This window comes from Procambarus clarkii, chromosome 67 (genome assembly GCF_040958095.1).
Source record: "Procambarus clarkii isolate CNS0578487 chromosome 67, FALCON_Pclarkii_2.0, whole genome shotgun sequence".
NCBI lineage: Eukaryota > Metazoa > Arthropoda > Malacostraca > Decapoda > Cambaridae > Procambarus > Procambarus clarkii.
Genome location: NC_091216.1, coordinates 25,283,509 through 25,302,269, shown reverse-complemented (window position 1 = coordinate 25,302,269; position 18,761 = coordinate 25,283,509). Strand labels below are relative to the sequence as shown.

General features: G+C 36.5%; 1 protein-coding gene across 8 annotated transcripts in view; it reads left to right on the top strand.

The window, feature by feature from the left end:
- The window catches only part of LOC138349485 (ABC transporter F family member 4-like), a 56,444-nt gene that overhangs the window by 8,717 nt on the left and 28,966 nt on the right, over positions 1-18,761 (top strand). For 5 of the 8 annotated variants that reach the window (XM_069310506.1, XM_069310505.1, XM_069310502.1 and 2 more), the window contains exons 2-6: positions 4,168-4,341; positions 11,007-11,183; positions 12,554-12,656; positions 13,905-14,056; positions 17,298-17,471. In XM_069310506.1, the coding sequence (XP_069166607.1) occupies positions 4,168-4,341; positions 11,007-11,183; positions 12,554-12,656; positions 13,905-14,056; positions 17,298-17,471 (780 nt within the window). The remainder of the gene's footprint in view (positions 1-4,167; positions 4,342-11,006; positions 11,184-12,553; positions 12,657-13,904; positions 14,057-17,297; positions 17,472-18,761) is intronic. The other 3 variants (XM_069310507.1, XM_069310501.1, XM_069310504.1) reach the window with 2 other exon arrangements.

Genomic DNA, 18,761 nt, shown 5'->3' with positions numbered 1-18,761 from the left:
AAGAGTCAGGTATATATTAACAATGCAAATTTGGTACAGAATTTTCCTCATATATTTGGAAGTGTGTATCCCAGATGCATACTTATAAATAGTCTTTATCTGATGTAATTAAAGGGCAAGAAAGAGTAGAAGAAGTTATTTCCATAGAAGAAATGTGCACATCAGGGCAGACATTGAAATATGGAGTGTGTGAACAATGCACAATATATGGTAAGATAAGGGGCATGATGGTGGTTTATACACAGTAGAGGGTGTAAAAGTATTCGTAATTTACTGTATGGCAATTCATGAGAAGCACTGTACTTACCTATCAGTGACTGTGGGGGCGAGATCTAGCTCTCTCTACCCCACCTCCGATCCATTTATACCTGAAGTGCTAATTACCTCTCGACGTTAATGTTTTCATGTAATTTTTTTTTTTAAGTTGTGGATGGAATTGACTTAAACAATTTCTTTTTAATTGTATTTCACTTGCTGACCACCTGCACAGGGAACAAGAACTTCTTTACATATCTTTGACTCAAATGCGTGTACAGCTTCCACTGATGTCCCTTGTCAGTTACTGTAATTCGGAATAATTAATTCCCTTGTCTCTTCTCAAATTAATTAGGCTTCCTTTATCCACGTTGCCTATTCCCCTAAAGATCTATAATATCCTCAGTAGTTGTAGTTATAATATCCTCTCTGTTTTTTCTCTCCTTTAAGGTTGTGAGAGTGAATTCCCTCTACCTGTTCAGATAGCTGAGGCCTCAATTCTGGTACTAATCTAGATACAAACTTCTGAACTTCCTCAAGTTTCTGTTTATGCTTCACAAGGTAATGGTCTCACATAGGCAGTGTGTATGGACTTGAAAGCTTCCTGGTTTAGGTTCTTAAATAACAGTCTTTTGTTTGCTAACTTCCCATATGCTGCTGCTGTTACTCTGTTCACATGAGATTCTGGCATTAATGTTGTGATTCTGTCTACTTCCAGGTCTTTTTCTCTTATTGTTTCTTGTAATTGCCTTCCCTGTTTGGTGTAGTTAAATACAAGTCTCCTATACTGTACACCTGTTCTTGATGTAGATAGTGGCTGGAGTGTGAAGGTGATTGTTTTTCCTTAACCGAGAAGTAAATTAGTAAGGAACATGGTTGGTGCCATAGTGGGGTGGGTTATGTGGATTACATACTGTACTTGTATTGCGACAGCTGATAGAGAAAGCATTCACGTTGAAAAAACGTATGATAAAATGAATATAGGTGTAAAGTCTCTTAAAGAGTACAGTTTAAAGTTTAGGAGTTTAAGAGTACAGTTTAGGAGTTTAAAATGTTAACACACGCTTTCAAATACTGCAATGAAAATTGAGTCGTCCATAAAACATACCCTCATATGTCGATGATACAGTTCCTGTCGTTAATTTAGAAATTGAATCTTAACATTAAAAATTAATGTCATTTTGTTATATGATAGACTTCAAATTACACACCTCACGAGTTGACGATTTTGCAGAGAGTGTTGGCGATCAGCCCATGCTCCCTAGAACTGCAGTATTTCAATAAAATTTTTTGTCATGCAATGTAGCAGTCATTTGAGAACATTTACATTTAAAGAACTTACCATCACAATAAACAGCTGTGTAAATTGTTCATACATTTCAAAACTGTGTAGCCAAACATGCCAAATTACTATTGTATAACACAATCTGCTATAATTTTCCTTCAGTGGTATGCAGCAGACTGCAGAATTTATGTAGTTCATGGTGTAACGTGTGACTGGTTTGATACTAATGGAAGATCATACCAATGGCTATTTGATGCCCCCCCCCCCCATGTGGTTGATATATGTATACAGGATATGAATGGGGTCTTGAGATGTGTCCAGGTAAGAATATAGTACTAAAAAAGAGAATGCAATTGATGTAGGATAGAAAGAAATGGCGGTCCTCGTAGTGTAGTGGTTAAGATACTCGCCTGGCGTTTCGCGAGCACTTAGTCCTGGGTTCGTATCCTGGCCGTGGAGGATTAACTGGGCGCCAATCCTTAACTGTAGCCTCTGTTTACCCAACAGTAAAATGGGTACCTGGTTGTTACCCGATTTGGTGGGTCGCATATTACATATTAAGTTATTCTAACCGAGAATGATAGGGATATTCTGTTACAGTAGATGTAAGTTTATTTGGCATGTGGTAAACCAAAGGTAAATATATAAAAAAAAAGTTATGAAAAGAAAATGTAAAGGAAAAGTAAAGTAATGAAGGGTAAATGTAAACAAAAAAGTAAAATAATGAAAAGGAAATGCAAATAAAAAGTAATACACTATGGTGGTGAAATGAGGTGGCAGTGTGGTATGTGATGTATTAGTAAACAGATGTCTTATAAATACCGGGGTTCTATAAGTTCTAAAAGTATTTTGTGCGGGAGAGTTTGAGAGGGCAACAAGCCAAGGAAGAAAAGTGGCTGATTCAGTGAAAGCCCTAATTACGAAGGGTAAAGATGGAGCGAGGCAGATAAGACATAAGGCCCTATGTTTAGTAGAGACTTAAGGTGTGTGCATGTCAAGAGAGTTCAAGTTGCCTGAATGGGAAGTCTGAAATGCATTATGGTATTAGGAGGATAGAGTATGAAATAAAAATCTCATGGAAAAATGGGGAGTATAAGCTAGCAAATTTGTAAGATTGGGGAGTATATTGAGTGTGTTTGGTTATATTGAGAGAATGGATGATGATTGTGGATAAGTGAGTGTGTGTCTGCAAGAAGTTGAAGGTAGGAGGAGAGTTAGGCCCAAGAAGATGGTCAGAAATGGTTAGAGCTACCTATTGGTGTCTTGAGTGAGATTTAGCAGATGCATTCTAAATTCCACATAAATTTGTTTTTACTTATTTGTTGTTAATATTGTGGATGGAAGAGTCTTTCATTACGTTTTTTCAACACGTTCCACTTGCTAACCACTCGTACAAGTATGAGTACTTCCTTGGGTTTTTCAGTTCATTTCCATTTCCTACTTCCACCATTGTCCTCTTGTCCTATTTACTCTCAATTTAGAGACTGTCCTTGTCCTTGTCTATTTCTTTCCGTATTTTATACATGGTGGTAATATCCCATTCTGCTACATACTTTGAGAGCTAATTAAACTTTCTGGAACCTTTCTTGTAGTTTCCAGTCCCATTTAATTTAGGTACTAACCTTGTTGCAAACCTGTATATTTTTTCAAGCCATTTTTTAAGCTACATGTGTGAATTGTGCCAATGCTGTCATTTTATGCCATACTGTGCTGGTCAAACATAGGCTGTGTAAATTTTTTAAGAGTCTTTGTTTACTTTTTGTAAGCCTTTATTATTTTTGCCAGCTTCCCTTTTATGTACTTTGTGTTAATGCCGAAATGTTGGCTTCTTTGAAGTCGTTTGCTTTTTGTTTCTTCAAGTTGACATTTTCCTTATGATGTATATTTATTTTAGTCTCTGTCACCTCTTTCCATCTACAGTACCCTACATGTGTTGGGGTTGAACTGTAGAAGCCATTTGTCTACACTCTTGGAACTCGTCAAGGTCTTCCTTGTGTACTCACACCTTGGTTTTGCTTTCCCCTATTAGCTTTAAATGTTTTGATAATGTGACACGTATGAGAGTGCTCCCTCAGGTGGGCCATTCACAGTAACCACAAGAGACCTAGGACTGAGCCTTGAGTGACGTAACTGCTTCTTCCAGCCCAAGTTGTTCTTCCTGACTTTGACTTCTGTTTCTTGTCTCAGATACTTCCTTACCCAGTTCAGTGTCCTCCCAGTTATCCCAGCTTGCTTCTCTTATCTTGCACATTAGCCTTTTGTGAGGAATAGTATCAAATGCTTTTGATACTGCTTTCAATTGCTTTTGCTATATTTTTCATGGGTAGGGAGACATCAGCCCATAGACAGTGTAGCTTGGTATTATGATGATGAATGAGCAAATAAATTTGTTTTTGTCAGTTGTATTAGATAACTTTTAAAATGATAATGCAATATTGTATCGTGATAGGTGGGATTTTGCTGGTCGGCCGTAAGGGGTTGGCAGGTAGTGTGTGATCACAACTGAGTAAATAGGAAGTAAAATATACAATACAAAATTTAGAAAGACTAAATAGCAGAAAAAAAAGAGATTGTTTTGGGAGACAAACTACTTCGCTAGCAGCAGTCTGTTTACAATGGCGTCTCAGCAGGAGGACACGGACGAATCAAAACCACACAAGAGAAAGCCGACAGAGGAGGGGGAAGTGCCACTGAGTGAGGAGGAATTCGAAGGTTTTGACTCACAGAAAGCAGCAAAAGCAGGATCACGAAGCAAGAAAAGAAAAGTAGAAGAGAAACAAAAGGAGGATGATCAAAATGAGGTAAGATTAAGAATAGAATTGCTGGACAGGAGTCAATGATAGAGGAATTCTACCTGAAAAATATGTTAAGGCAAGAGGTAGTGATGATCAAGTACAATTGGAGGAAATTTTGAAGGGAAAATTAGGCTCAAGAGATTGTAGTGTACAGGGCAAAGAAAGGAAGGTGGTCACAGTAGAAATTTGGGAATATAAAATAAAATGCCAAGGATTAACAAAAGATAAGATAATCATAGATATTTTTAAAAGGAGCACAAAACATAAATACAATGGAAGATGTAGAAGAAATAGGAAATGGTGTTGTCAGAAACATTAAGTTGTTGCTGAACACGGTTGAATGAGACATGTGATTTATACAGGAAAGATTCATTGTATGAAGAGACATAAATAATCATAGTGCAAGTAGAAGAGTTAAACATCAGAGACGATGTCTTGTATGTGAATCTGAAAATGTGAACTAGAATACAGTAAATAATTTTGACAAATACAGTACGATTTGCACAGTACTATGGACAGTCAAGAGTTCTGAAGGATGATGTGACATTTAATTGTAGGTAATACGAAGGAAGGGAAGGGTAATATTAGATAAAAACGTGGAATGAGGAAGAAAAATGTTTTCTTGCAAAGTATCAAGATTTAAAGAGCTTGTACAATGGTGTGTGGGAAAAGTACATGGTCCAGTTGAACTTGAAAGAGACAGCCATTTGGTCAGATGGAAAGATTCTCATGGGCAAAGTTAATGATAAAAAAACTAATGTTGATGAGGAAATCTTATAGGTACTTGAGCTTAGTCATGTACAGTAATATAAGGAAATAAGCCTAGTTGGAGTGTAAGACGAAACACGAATAGAGGATCATAAATGCAAGTAGTGTACTGTACTGTTTTTCAAAATACTGTTTGGTACAATGCCATAACTTTCTTTAACCCTCCATGGTAAGGATGAGTGGTAGCTGTGGTAATGAATGAGAATACAGTATTAGGACCTTGTAAATAGCAACTCAAAATTCATATAGAGTTGAATTAATCATAGATTTCAGCTAGAAGAGGAAAAAAGAATGATAGTAAATTTATCAAGCCATCAGTAAACAATACAGGGTGGTGTGGTGCTCCTCTTGAATAAGAGCCACTTGAGTGAGGCATGGCACATAACATAGCGTTGAATTATGCAGTGCCACAGTATGTGGGCGACAGTCTGTGTCGAGTGTAGACATGAATGTTTGGAAATGCTAGAGTTCAGGACAAATATAACTACACTTATCAGGCCGTGGATGATTTCGAAGAAATGAATAGTGTTAGGATTCATTGAAACACTTGCTGGAAATTAAAAAAAATTTTAATACTTAACTATTTTATGTTATATAAATCTTTAGCGCATCGGCAACAGTGTTCGTTAACATGCATTAACCCTTTCACTGTGGCACTTCCATTTTGGCGCTGTATTTTCCTTCGGTATGTATGGGACTTTTTTTTATACTGTACATATAAAAAGAAAGTGACTTGCTCTTTCCAGTGGTATTATTTAAAACAAAATTAAAATGAAAATAAGTTTTTGGTTTCTAATGCCTGTACTTGTAGGGAATCTGGTCCAAGTAATTCATTATCAATCCATAAGTGTTTCCAAGATTGAATATCATTATAAATACAATCTTTTGGTGTGAGGGGGGGGGATCTCAATTTGTATTACATTATAGGAAGAAAATGGTACGTTCTTCCTATATACTGTACTGTGACAAATTATTGAAAATGTGACTTGTAGTTGGTATAAAAGGTTATTTAAAAAGAATGGTTTTTTTTTCTATTTTGTGATATCAAATAATGGTTGAAATAACTCAATACAGTACCTAGCAAAACATTTTCTCAATTCAGTATTTTGAATATCATCACAACTTCCAGGAATAAGCATATGCACCACGGTCTGTAGTTTATTTGCCAAATATAGGAACCCAAATTATGCCCTAAATTTGTTATTTCTAAATGGATTTTCTTGTCTATTGATACTGTATATCACTTATAATGGTGACTAAATTTAGAACAGTAACTAATTATTCTTGACAGCTTTAGATCTAATGCATTGGATGACATTTCCATCTATCTCCATCAAATGGCTTCAGCCATAGACCAAATTTTTTTTTTTTTTTTTTTGGTAGCCAGATGTCTGGGCAAAGGATTCTGGATGTTTTAATTTAATTGTTTTCTTTATACAGTACTGTACATTTAGCCAAATTCACATACTTTTGCATTAGGTCTTGGCAAAGCATGATGGCTTGGAATGTAGCGCTGGAGATCGTGCTTGATGACACACTTGATTGCCATCCACAGGAATGTCACCACTAAGGCATACATTAGAAGCAAACCTTTTGGCAGAGGAAGGAAATGTCATTGACAAAAATGCCATACAGTACTGATTCCCAAACTGAAAGTGGCAACTAATGGCACTTGTGATAAGTACATAGTTGTCAGAAGATATGACTAGTTACTAATATGTCATGCACAAAGTGGATAAATACAATGTGAAAATGAATCTCGTCCACTCAGATTTAACATGAAGAGAACAAGCTTGGATAAGTTGATGGGACTATATAGTCCACAAACTTGGTAAACAGTTGTGTCTGATCATCAGCCAATATCCACACACTGAATGGCTGGCTCAGCAATTCATAATGTTGCTGACCCCGTGTGCCATGTTCTTTCAGTTTTAATTTGGAAGGAATCTATTGACTTGCTGCAAGGTTGTCAGGCATCTGCAATAATGTCTCTAGATGTCGAGTCCTTATTCACCTACATAATCTTGGATGACTATACTGGTCAGTATTGGCATAATGTTCAACTGTTTACATCCCTGAATATACACTAGCACAACAAAGCACCTTTCCTGATCCCCAATATAAAATGTGTCATCGTGGGGTTTCCCCTCATCATCCCGTATGTGAATTTGTATATGGGGTACCACTGAGAGAGAAATATAAAGTCCTAGTTGACCTTGACCTTAAACCTAATGTCTAACTGAAAGTATGTTGAGGATATCTGCTAAGAGGTGGTATTTGACAGGAAACACTTGCTACTGCATATAGAAACTAACATCTGCACACCTGTATTATATGACAACACCCTGGGGCACAAGGAAAGAATAAATTCACAGTTTTTCTTTCTACTATAATGCTATTAAAATGCATTACCTGATCATAGAATTTTTTTTCTTTTATATATATACATACATACATACAAACAATTGATGTGGCTGTTTTGGAGTGATAAAATCTTGCGGTGATGTCACCGATTCATGGGTATTCATGGAGCAGACGCCCCAAGGAGGTTGCCTGGGCCAGGCGTGCGGTGGGAGTTGTTGTGAATATATTTAGACCGATTTATTTCAGTGTCACTGATTTGTTTTCAGAAATTTTTATAATGAAACTTGCAGAACATTAATACATTCAAATATTTTAGTGTTACTGTACTAATATGCCCACATTAGTATATTCTTTGAACTATAAAACATACTATTTTGCTATTATTACATTGTACGCAACATATGTGTATAACCCTGCATATTTTGCACCAAATTGTAACTGCACGCATCGAATGTACAGTATTTTCTTTTCTTCGTATCTATCATAGAACTTGTAGATCATCGATGAGCACAGATATATTTATACACGAGTTCTTACATTCTTGTAAAGCCACTAACACACGGTGTTACGGGGAGGTTCTTGATCTTAATTTTCCTGGAATACGACCTGCCAAATCGTTTAACAACAAAGTACCCATTCACTGCTGGGTGAAAAGAGGCTTACAGTTAAGGATTGGCGTCTAGTCAATCCTCACCGGCCAGGATACGAACCCAGGCCAAATAGCTTGTGAAGCGTGGGGTGAGTGTCTTACCATTTTTAAAGGAACACGAGGTCCTGTTACATGATGCATAGATACACCGATATCTGAATCTTGTACATACTGGTTGTCTTTATCACTGTCGGGAACTTCTATATCACAATTTTAACACTTCTATATATGTATTCTATTTTCTATATCACAGACAATTTCTTTAAAAGGGCATATGTAACACAAACAAGGAGTAATGGTTTCAAGCTCAACGAGCTTCAAAGTAGGAGATGCATTTTCACCCACAGGGTTATAAACCCATGGAACCGCATACCCACCAAAGCCGTAAATGCGAAAATGTTAATTTTAAAATCCAGCTGGAAAAAAATCAATAGGGCAAATGGGGGGGGGGGGGACCTCTGACAAGCTGCCGGCCTCCTGTCTTAGATGGCATCTTTTTACTGGAGGCCTGAGGAAGTTGATGTCACCTCCCCTGTACCTACAGGAGTTTTATATCTTACACTAGACTTAAAATTGACCTTGATTGACATGTGCACCACCACCACTGAAAAGCCCCTGGTTGTTATATGTAGTTACAGTATTTATTTATTTATTTATTTATTTATTTATTTATTTATATACAAGAAGGTACATTGGGTTTGTGAGAATACATTGGATAGTGCAGTATTTACATTCTTGTAAAGCCACTAGTACGCGCAGCGTTTTGGGCGGGTCCTTAATCTAGGAGATAATTTTAAGTAGGTAGTTTAAAAGGTTACGAGTGAAATTCTGTGCTTCGTGTTACTCTGGAGATGGAGAGTGATGACATGCTTTATTTCTTGGATGTAGCCATCTTGAGAGGAATGGCAGCTTCCACACACACACACATGATTAAATCTACACTAAAGGAACTAAAATGGGTATATACCTTGGGGGTGGAAATATTGTGTAACTTGTTCAGTTGGGAAAATATTCTGGTGCTGTGTGGTTCTTAGGAAACATCCCTATGATATCATTTTGTCATCCTTAGACAGACATAAGTTAGCTGATTAGGGTTCCTCTTCCCCATATATATATATATATATATATATATATATATATATATATATATATATATATATATATATATATATATATATATATATATATATATATATATATATATATATATATATATATATATATATATATATATATATATATATATATATATATATATATATATATATATATATATATATATATATATATATATATATATATATATATATATATATATATATATATATATATATATATATATATATATATATATATATATATATATATATATATATATATATATATATATATATATATATATATATATATATATATATATATATATATATATATATATATATATATATATATATATATATATATATATATATATATATATATATATATATATATATATATATATATATATATATATATATATATATATATTATTTATTTATTTATTTATTTATTTATTTATTTATTTATTTATTTATTTATTTATTTATTTATTTATTTATTTAAAAAAATCTCACATTTCTAAATACATACCTGAAAAAAAATATTAATCAAATTTATATGCATGAACATGTTTTTTTACAATAAAACACAATCCAGTATACAATATATGGCATAATGCACTATAAATATTATTGAACCAAAAGCATTTAGGTTATATAAGTCAATACCATCCACACCTTTTAAGGTAAGATACGAGGAAAATGGTAGTGTTGAGAGAGGTCATTAGCGGGCAAGGTATTAACGGCCACAAGGCAGGGTATGAAGAGCTAGGTCTCGCTTCCCCATATCAATGATAGGTAAGCATTCCCTCCCTCTTCTCACTGTCCAATAATGTTTGTCTTGGAATACTGTAGTTTATAGCTTGTTTCATAATGGCAGTTGGGTCAGGTTTCTTAAACGAGAAAATCAGTGGGAATCATGATGAAGACTTAAACCTATGCCATGGGTATGCACGTGAGTCATAATGAGCTCCTGGTGAGTCTTGATGAGCTGATTGGAGGGCAATGAGGACTTGGGCATGCTAGTGCATTGCAGCCTTGAATCCATCACCCACACCACACCATTCCATCCTCTCTTCCCACAATACTCGCTTTCATTGCTCTTGCTGCAACTTTCCGAACTGTTACAGTCCACATCAGCAGGGAATCATTTGTATAATTATTAATATCACTTTCATCACATATACTGTATTCTCCAAGATGTTAGTAATATGGATTGAGAGGGTAAAGAACATGCTCTGTGATGATAGGCTGAGCACAGAGATAATGGAGTTATCTTTAATGCATTTTTGGTGCCCGAGACATCTGTTAATGAGGGTTATAACCATAAATCAGCTGACTGTTTCCATCCCTAAATGTATTAAGATGAGTTTGAGTGTATGGAAGCAGGACAGTTTGTTAAAAAATTGCATGCTGCTGTCTAATGGTCAAGGTGCTAGGTTGACACGAGAAATGCTGTGACCCTCCCAGAATAACCAGATGACTACAGAACTTTACTTTCCCAAGGTTCCCAGACTCCGAGCACTCCGAGCTGTACTTTTTTTATATTAAATCATTCCTCATTGTCCATTTTGTTATTACAATATTAGTCTTCTGGATCTGTATAATTTTTCTGCTCCATTAGTTTTTACACTTTTGCTCTCATTATTAGTTTTTCTCTGTCTGTTTGCATTTCTCATACCCGGTGCTTTCTTTGATAATTACTTACTTCTCGTGCACGCTTAAATATTTTGTCAAACTATTTCGGTCTTTTACCCATTTTTTTAAATAACTTTATTTTTTACTTTCAGGTTGAGCAAATTGTTGACATGGAATGTAAGAGACGCTGGAAGTGTCCAGTTAAATTCCGTGTTCGTTGGCTTGGTTATGGAGAGAAAGATGACACGTGGCTACCTGCTTCAGAGCTAAGCTGTGATGACCTTATAAATGAGTTTCTTGAAATCTCTGGAAGAACATCTGAATACAAAGTAAGTACAGTTAGTGAAAAAAGTTTTTGCTCTTTGTATAATTACTATTTTTTTACTTTTTCAAGATACTGAGAGTAAGGCACAGCTATTGTTAGTGGACATCCTCCTTAACCCTTTCTCTGCTCTTAAGTGATATATGCCTAGGCTACATTTTGATACTCGGTGGGGGACGGCTGGGAAAGGGTGTCATAGTGAAAGGAATAATATACAATTGCTTTCTAGCAATTGGATAATAATAATCTTTAGAGTGAGCTACAAGATTGTAGAGCACATGAAGAAATTGCAGATAGTGATTGTAATGCACAGAGAGATTGCAGATTACAATTGTAGAACACAGGAGGATATTGCAGGTAACGGAGCTACCTCAAGGGGAGCCGGTCGGCCGAGCGGACAGCACGCTGGACTTGTGATCCTGTGGTCCTGGGTTCGATCCCAGGCACCGGCGAGAAACATTGGGCAGATTTTCTTTCACCCTATGCCCCTGTTACCTAGTAGTAAAATAGGTACCTGGGTGTTAGTCAGCTGTCACAGGCTGCTTCCTGGGGGTGGAGGCCTGGTCGAGGACCGGGCCGCGGGGACACTAAAAAAGCCATGAAATCATCTCAAGATAACCTCAAGGTACCAATTGTAGAGCATGGGAGGAAATCCCAGATAACGATTGAAGCCGTGTAAGATTAACGCTTTCATTTTGCAATGATGTATTAGTTCATTATGCAATCTTAAATTATTCTCAAATTATTTCACTATTATTTGTGTTCTATGATAACACCTTGTGTAAACTAAAAATGAGTACAGTATATTGTAAACCTTTAACACATTGCATTGAATACAGTTAGTGGCTTAGCTCCTAAATAACACTTCACTTTCAAAGTGTATTGCAAAGGTATTATTCAAATTTTTTTTTTTTTATCTTTCTATAGTTTAAGATCTATCATTTGCACACATTTCCATATAAGCATAAATTATTTTGCACTGTAGAATGACTATGCATACCCAACGTTTGTCTATCAATTTCTCCAAGCATTTATTTTAATTTTTGTTTTTAAGAGATAATTATTTCCCAAACTTTTGTATTAAAAAAATAATGTTCTTAACCTGTTGAAATTGGTCCACAAGCAGAAAATTAGTATAAATTGTAAGTCTCGGTGAACCAGTGTCTAAATGGGTGGTTTACTTTGGACTCTAGCATCATCTTCCGAGATGATGGTAATACAAAGTAATTATCAGATACTAGAGTGAGTTGTGTGGTTTAAATATTAATGTTAGGATGTACTAAGACTGTTTTAATGAGTAGTATAAGCAGCTGTACTCTGCTTAATAGCTTAAACTTGTTTACTTAAAATAATTAATTTTGTATTAATTTTGTACAGAATGCAATGGCCCCAAAGAAGCGGCCAGATGAGGACGAACAAAGAATAATTGAGACGAGGAAGACAATTAGAGTCTCTTATAGTGAGCTGGATGAAGATCAAGGTACAGTATTTCATACACAGAATTCCATATTTACCCATTTTCTTAGTTCTATTTTGAATCAATTCAGCTTGACACTGTCGCAGATGCTTGAGTGAATATCCGCTTGCATATCAATCTGAATATTACACTGACGACCAAACCATAGATCAGAAAATGAAGAAATGGCAACGTTTCTGTCCATCCTGGATCATTATCAAGTTCTAAGAGAAGTTCCGGATCAGCTGGGCTGTGGAGGGTATGTGGGCCTGCGGGCCGTTCCAAGCAACAGCCTGGTGGACCAAACTCTCACTAGTCAAGCCTAACCTCGGGCCGGGCTTGGGGAGTAGAAGAACTCCCAGAACCCCATCAAGCAGGTATCATGCGACCTTAATCAAGCCACACGGCTTAATAATGGTCCAGGATGGGCCGAAACAACAGAGTTTCCTCCTCACTTTCTGATGTGTGGTTTGGTTATCATATCTTCAGCCACATTATTGTGACTCATCATCTAAATACAGTATTACACTGCCATGAAATACCATACAATAGTGTAATTAATTACTTTCTTGTTCAACATCTAAGCATTATGTCTGAATATTGGAACAATCAACATTAAACATTTTGTGCTCTGCAAGGCTCTGCCCATTTCTGCCAAAATGGTTACCAGCTGTGCATAAAATAGAATCTTTTGCTATTCAGAAATGCTCTAGATTTTAGATTTCCTCCTCCTTTAGATTAGGAGAATTGTAATTTTTTATATATAAATAATAAGAAACATTGAGTGAAAATAAGAATGAGTTAAATGGGGAAAAAGGGTTGTTACTCAGGCCTAATACTAGTGCAGTACTCTGTTTTTTTATCGATAATAATAGTGTATTTTTCTGTTTGCACCAAATTATAACTTGTGTTTTTCTTTAATATTGTTTTCAACTTTAGGAAGAAAGTAATAATTGAGGCAGCTTACCAAAAAAAAAAAAACTATATCCACAACTACTCAAGTCACCAAAACAGTGTTAGAGTGTATTATTTTGCATAAGGGGAAGGTGCTCTGTATGGTATGTCATATTTTCTGCAGTTGTGAGCTTCCACTAAAATAAATGTGGTCTAGGAGGACTTTGATCTGCTCAATTAGAGTTGTGTTTTGCAGTTCTAGATTTTCTTTCATAACCAATTTGGAATTTATGGCATTCTTGTCAAATCTATCTTAATGTTTTACCATACTATTTTTAAAATGTATGTATTTTGTAATCAAAACTTTTCCCCTTGCAGAGGAAGTCATTCCTGCTGGAACAAGATCTCGCAAAGTGAAAACAAAGGCTGAGAAAAAGGTTGTGAGACCACCACCTAAAAAGAAGCCGAGGGTTTTGGCCACTAGTCCCAAGGGAAAGGCTCAGATACAAAGTGTCCCTCAAGAGTACGAGGTACAGTAAATTCCTTCAACTAAATATATCTGAAGTAGTTTTCAAATCAGAATGTTATTAACTTATTGTTGTGTTTCTGGCAGGGGGTCTTACAGGTTTAACCAGTCTTTTATGCTCCATTTCCAGGTGATGTCTTGGAAGTACCTCACTGATTTTATTTTAAACCTAAAATACTTGGGTGGTTATGCTAAATTTGTCCATGGAATCTCCTCAAACACACACACAATATATTTTGAGCTTTGTAACCCTATGTTGGTAACTTTCCCGAGCTGTAGTTGGGTTTTAATTACTAAGTTGTAGCAGTATGCCGAGTATCGAGTATTTAGATATACTAATTAATTCTGGATAGATCTTGGATTACCCATACTGCATGAAGTATGTGCATAATGTGTTCTTATGAGTAGCTATATGTACTGTGTACGCAATGTACCAATGTAATGTACTGTGTACCATATTTGCCCCAATAGGGCAGAATTGAAGGCTGTCTTATATTAGAAAGCCAAGATATAATTTCCTTTAAATTTCTCTCTCATTACTCAGCCTCCATGGCTATATTTTAGTGTGTGCTAGTTTGACCCCTGAGCCTGGTCTTCTGTCTGTGGATGGCTTTCCCTGTTATGGAGAGGCAGACGAGTTCAGATGGTTACACTGATCTGTTGAATGCTTGGCTGGTGATAATCTGCCTTGCTGTTACTGGCTCTTCAAATCCACAAGTGTCTTTGTTAACATAAGTGTGTCTGGTAGGCCAGTTTGGCATATAGAGCAGAGGTGAGGAGGTCTATTAATCTTCCTGCTACCAGGCATTTCTCTTGTGTGTGTGTGTGGTTGCTGCCTGGCTTCACGGGAATATACTGTTTTAATGCTTGATTATTTCTGGTGAGTGGGTGTTTTTTTTTTTTGCCTTATTCACTTTTCTCCACCTGGGCCTCCATGTCTGGGCTGTGCTTGAAGGGATTCAGTGAATACCCAGTTGTATGCCACTTGGCTGCTTTTGTTGATACATGATATTTTTGGAGCTTTGTGTTTATTTTTCATTCCTTGCATGCTGTTTTTGTCTTGTTCAGTCATTGCTGAAGAATGATGAAATAGATTTCAGTATTCAGCCTTTCTGGTTTTGTCTGCTGTCTTGTTGGTTTAGACCCGTGGTTTTGTCCCAGGCTTTGGTATGTTTTCTTAATCTTCTTTACCATGTGGGATTGTAGGATGTTTTCATCTGGTGAACGCCTTGCCCTGTATTGCTAGATAGTTTCTGGTTGCATTATATAGATTGACCTCAATTATCCATACTTATTAGTGCCTAGCATGTCATTGCCAGTATAAGGACGTAGGGCTTTTGGCAATCCTGCTTTGAGTTGGCGGCCCACCGTCTGCCCAATGTTGCTTGTCCTTGGTGATGCTAGGTCATCTCTCTCGTGTCCGATGGTAAACTTGTGTGCCTTGGGCTGGAGATGTTCACTGCTGCAGTCACATGTGTTAACATTACTGTACATTCATTCATTTCTAAGAAGCTTTGATCAGAAAGAGCTTTTTGAGCGTAATTGAGCATCCACTTGGGAGCAGTACCTCGGTAGATTATCATTTTACTGTTACTGGTTGTTTGGCTTATTTAGAGATTAGTTTGGCGATTTGATGTCAAATATTATTTGGGGGAAGGTGATTGTACCTTAATATTTTGCTCTGTATACTTGAAGCTAGATTTATATTCTCATTTTATATTATTTACTAGCAGGACCCGGCTACAGCAACCTTACCTGTCCCCCAGTCTTCCCCATCATTCCCCCCTCACCCGTCTCCTCGGCCTCCCAACCATTCCCGACTCCACCATCCCCTCTTCCTCCACACCATGCCCCACTCCCCTGCCCCTTTGTCCTCCCCACCATGCCCCACTCCTCAGTCCCTTTGTCCTTCCCACCATTCTCCATTTCCCCACCCCCCTCGTCCCCACCATCCCAAACTCCCCCGTCCCTTCATCCTTCCCCACCATTACCCCCCTCCCTTGTCCCCTCGTTCGCCCCACCATCTCTCACTTCTGTCCCCTCATCATCCCAACCATTCCCCACTCCCTCGTTCGATGCCTTCCCAAATGTCTGGTGTTCCCATCAGAAAATTGGGAACATCAAGTGATCTGATGTTCCTATCACTGTAATATAAGGAAAACAGTTAAAAAAATGAAATGAAAATATGAAAAAATGTAAAAATAAACTACTCTCACGAAATGAATGGTCTGGAAAAACAACACAATTCACACAAAATTAAATCAAAATCTAGGAAAATTCAATTTATCAATGCAATCAGAAACATTGAAATGGAATTGTAACATATCTAGTATAACATGTGTGTTGCTCTTCCATGCAATAGATGGCGCTGTTCTTCAAGAAAAGTATAGTTTTACCTGTCACAGGTGTGGCATTTATACTTACGAAATGAACGGTATGGTTAACAACACAGCTCAATTCCAACACAATGTCACAAAATAATTCATTAAAAAATAAAATAAATCGAAATGTATGAAAATAAAATTTATCAATACAATCGGAAACACTGAAATGGAATTCGCGATATATTTAGTATAGTGTGCATGTTGCCATTATGTGCAATAGATGGCGCTGTTTTTCAAAAATGCATGTTTTTACCTGTCACAGGGGTGGCATCTATATAAGAGGCATATAAAAGGATGCGTCTATTCGAATGCAACGTTGTATCAAAATTTAAAAGCAATTGGTGAAGAACTTTCGGAGATTACAGCGTGTGTTGCCCTTACGTCCAACAGATGGCGCTGTTTTTAAAAAATAGCATGTTTTTTCCTGTCACAGGTGAGGCATGTATATAGTAGATATATAAAAATATGCGCCTATTCGAATGCAACGTTGTGTCAAAATTTCAAAGCAATCGGTAAATTGGTTTCGAAGATTTCCCTCACATGGAAAAACACAGTTTTTCAGAAAAAGCTTGTTTTTTACCATCACATACGTGACATCTATATAGTATGTATATAAAAACCTGCTTGGAGGCGAATGGAACGTTGTGTGAAAACTTCAAAGCAATCGGTGAAGTACTTTCGGAGATTAGCGATTTTGAACAAACGAACATTTCCATTTTTATTTATATAGATGGGAAGGCTAATGATGTTTCTCTTGATAAAGCCATATCTAGTTTTTCTTTTAACAGTTGTTGATTTATGATGTGAAACAAAAATTATATGATTGCAAATTTTGAGGGAATAATTAATGCATTTATTCAGGTCGAAGCAGTTGTGGATCATCGTGTGCGTGGGCGCTTCACAGAATACAAAGTTAGATGGAAGGGTTTTGGTCCTATGGATGATTCATGGTTACCAGAGGCAGAACTAAATTGTGACAATCTTCTGAATAAGTACTTCAAGACCGCTGGCCGCAACTTGGAAGAGTCGTTTGAGGTAGGAAGTCCAGATGTATATCTGTTGTGTAATAGATTTTTTTTCCAGTTTATTGTTAATTAGACATCTAATTAGACAGATAGGATACTAATTAGACAGATAGGATACTAATTAGACAGATAGGATACCATATTACTTCTATTCTTTATGCATTACCAGCAAGAATACTTTAATTTTGGCATAATATTTTTGTTTGTTTTCCGAAATTTGCAGTGCCCGAGTAATATTTGGAGAATTTCTTTACGTATTTTCTTGAAATGTTCAACACCTCTGTATTCGGAAAGACTTAACACTCTCGCGTCCCCGGCGTGTGCGCCCCAGCCCACCCCTAGGTGGGTTAAGCATTTCACGTGAGTGCACACCCACTCTAAAATGTGTATACTCTTCAGTTTTTTGCTTCAATTTTTCGTGGTACATCATTCATTTTGGTATCAAAGTGTTCACAATATAAAGGCACACATTTTATAACTAGTCCCATAATAATCGAACAATAAATGGAATTTTAACAAATTTTAATTTTGGACGCTCGTCACCACACAAGTATTTAATATCTTTCCAGTGTTCTGACCTCAGTTGTCATGTTATGTCGTTCATTTTGGTATCAAACTGTTCGCAATCTGAAGGCGCGCATTTTAAAACTAGTCCCATAATAATTGAACAATAAATGGAATTTTAACAAATATTTTAATTTCGGGCACAAAATGCATCTCCGTCAGACATCCATAAAATTATTAATGGACACAAACTGTGTCGCCGTCAGACGAAAGTGTTAATATATGTGGTAAAAATCGTGAATAATACTGAAGAACATAGCTGCACCAATATTTCCACACTCATGGTGATGCTAGGAGATATACAAATCATTTGTGTTCCATGGATTTTTTTTTTTTTTTTTTTTTTTTTTTTTACACTACAAACTTCTAGGTAGTGCACATTATTGGTGTGGTCCTCATTGTGTCATACCACAGCATTTGCAGTTCTTTGGAATGATGTTGTAAAGTGTGTATGCATTTATTGGCAAACAATAAGTATGTTTCCCACTACCCATTTGTATGGGTTGGGTCGTTCTGTTTACACACCAGGTCATGCCTTGCACAAAGTACCCAGTGCCTTGCCATTAGTGAAGTAATCAAGACAAACAGATTAACTTGTGGTTTAATAGACAGTTCAGAGACACAATAGACACGACCAAGAAAAGACAAACAGCAGCATGTAGTTAAACAGGAAGACGTCAAGCAGTCAGAAGAAAAACAGAACAGTAATTCAAAAGGGACACAGCAGTGTAAGATC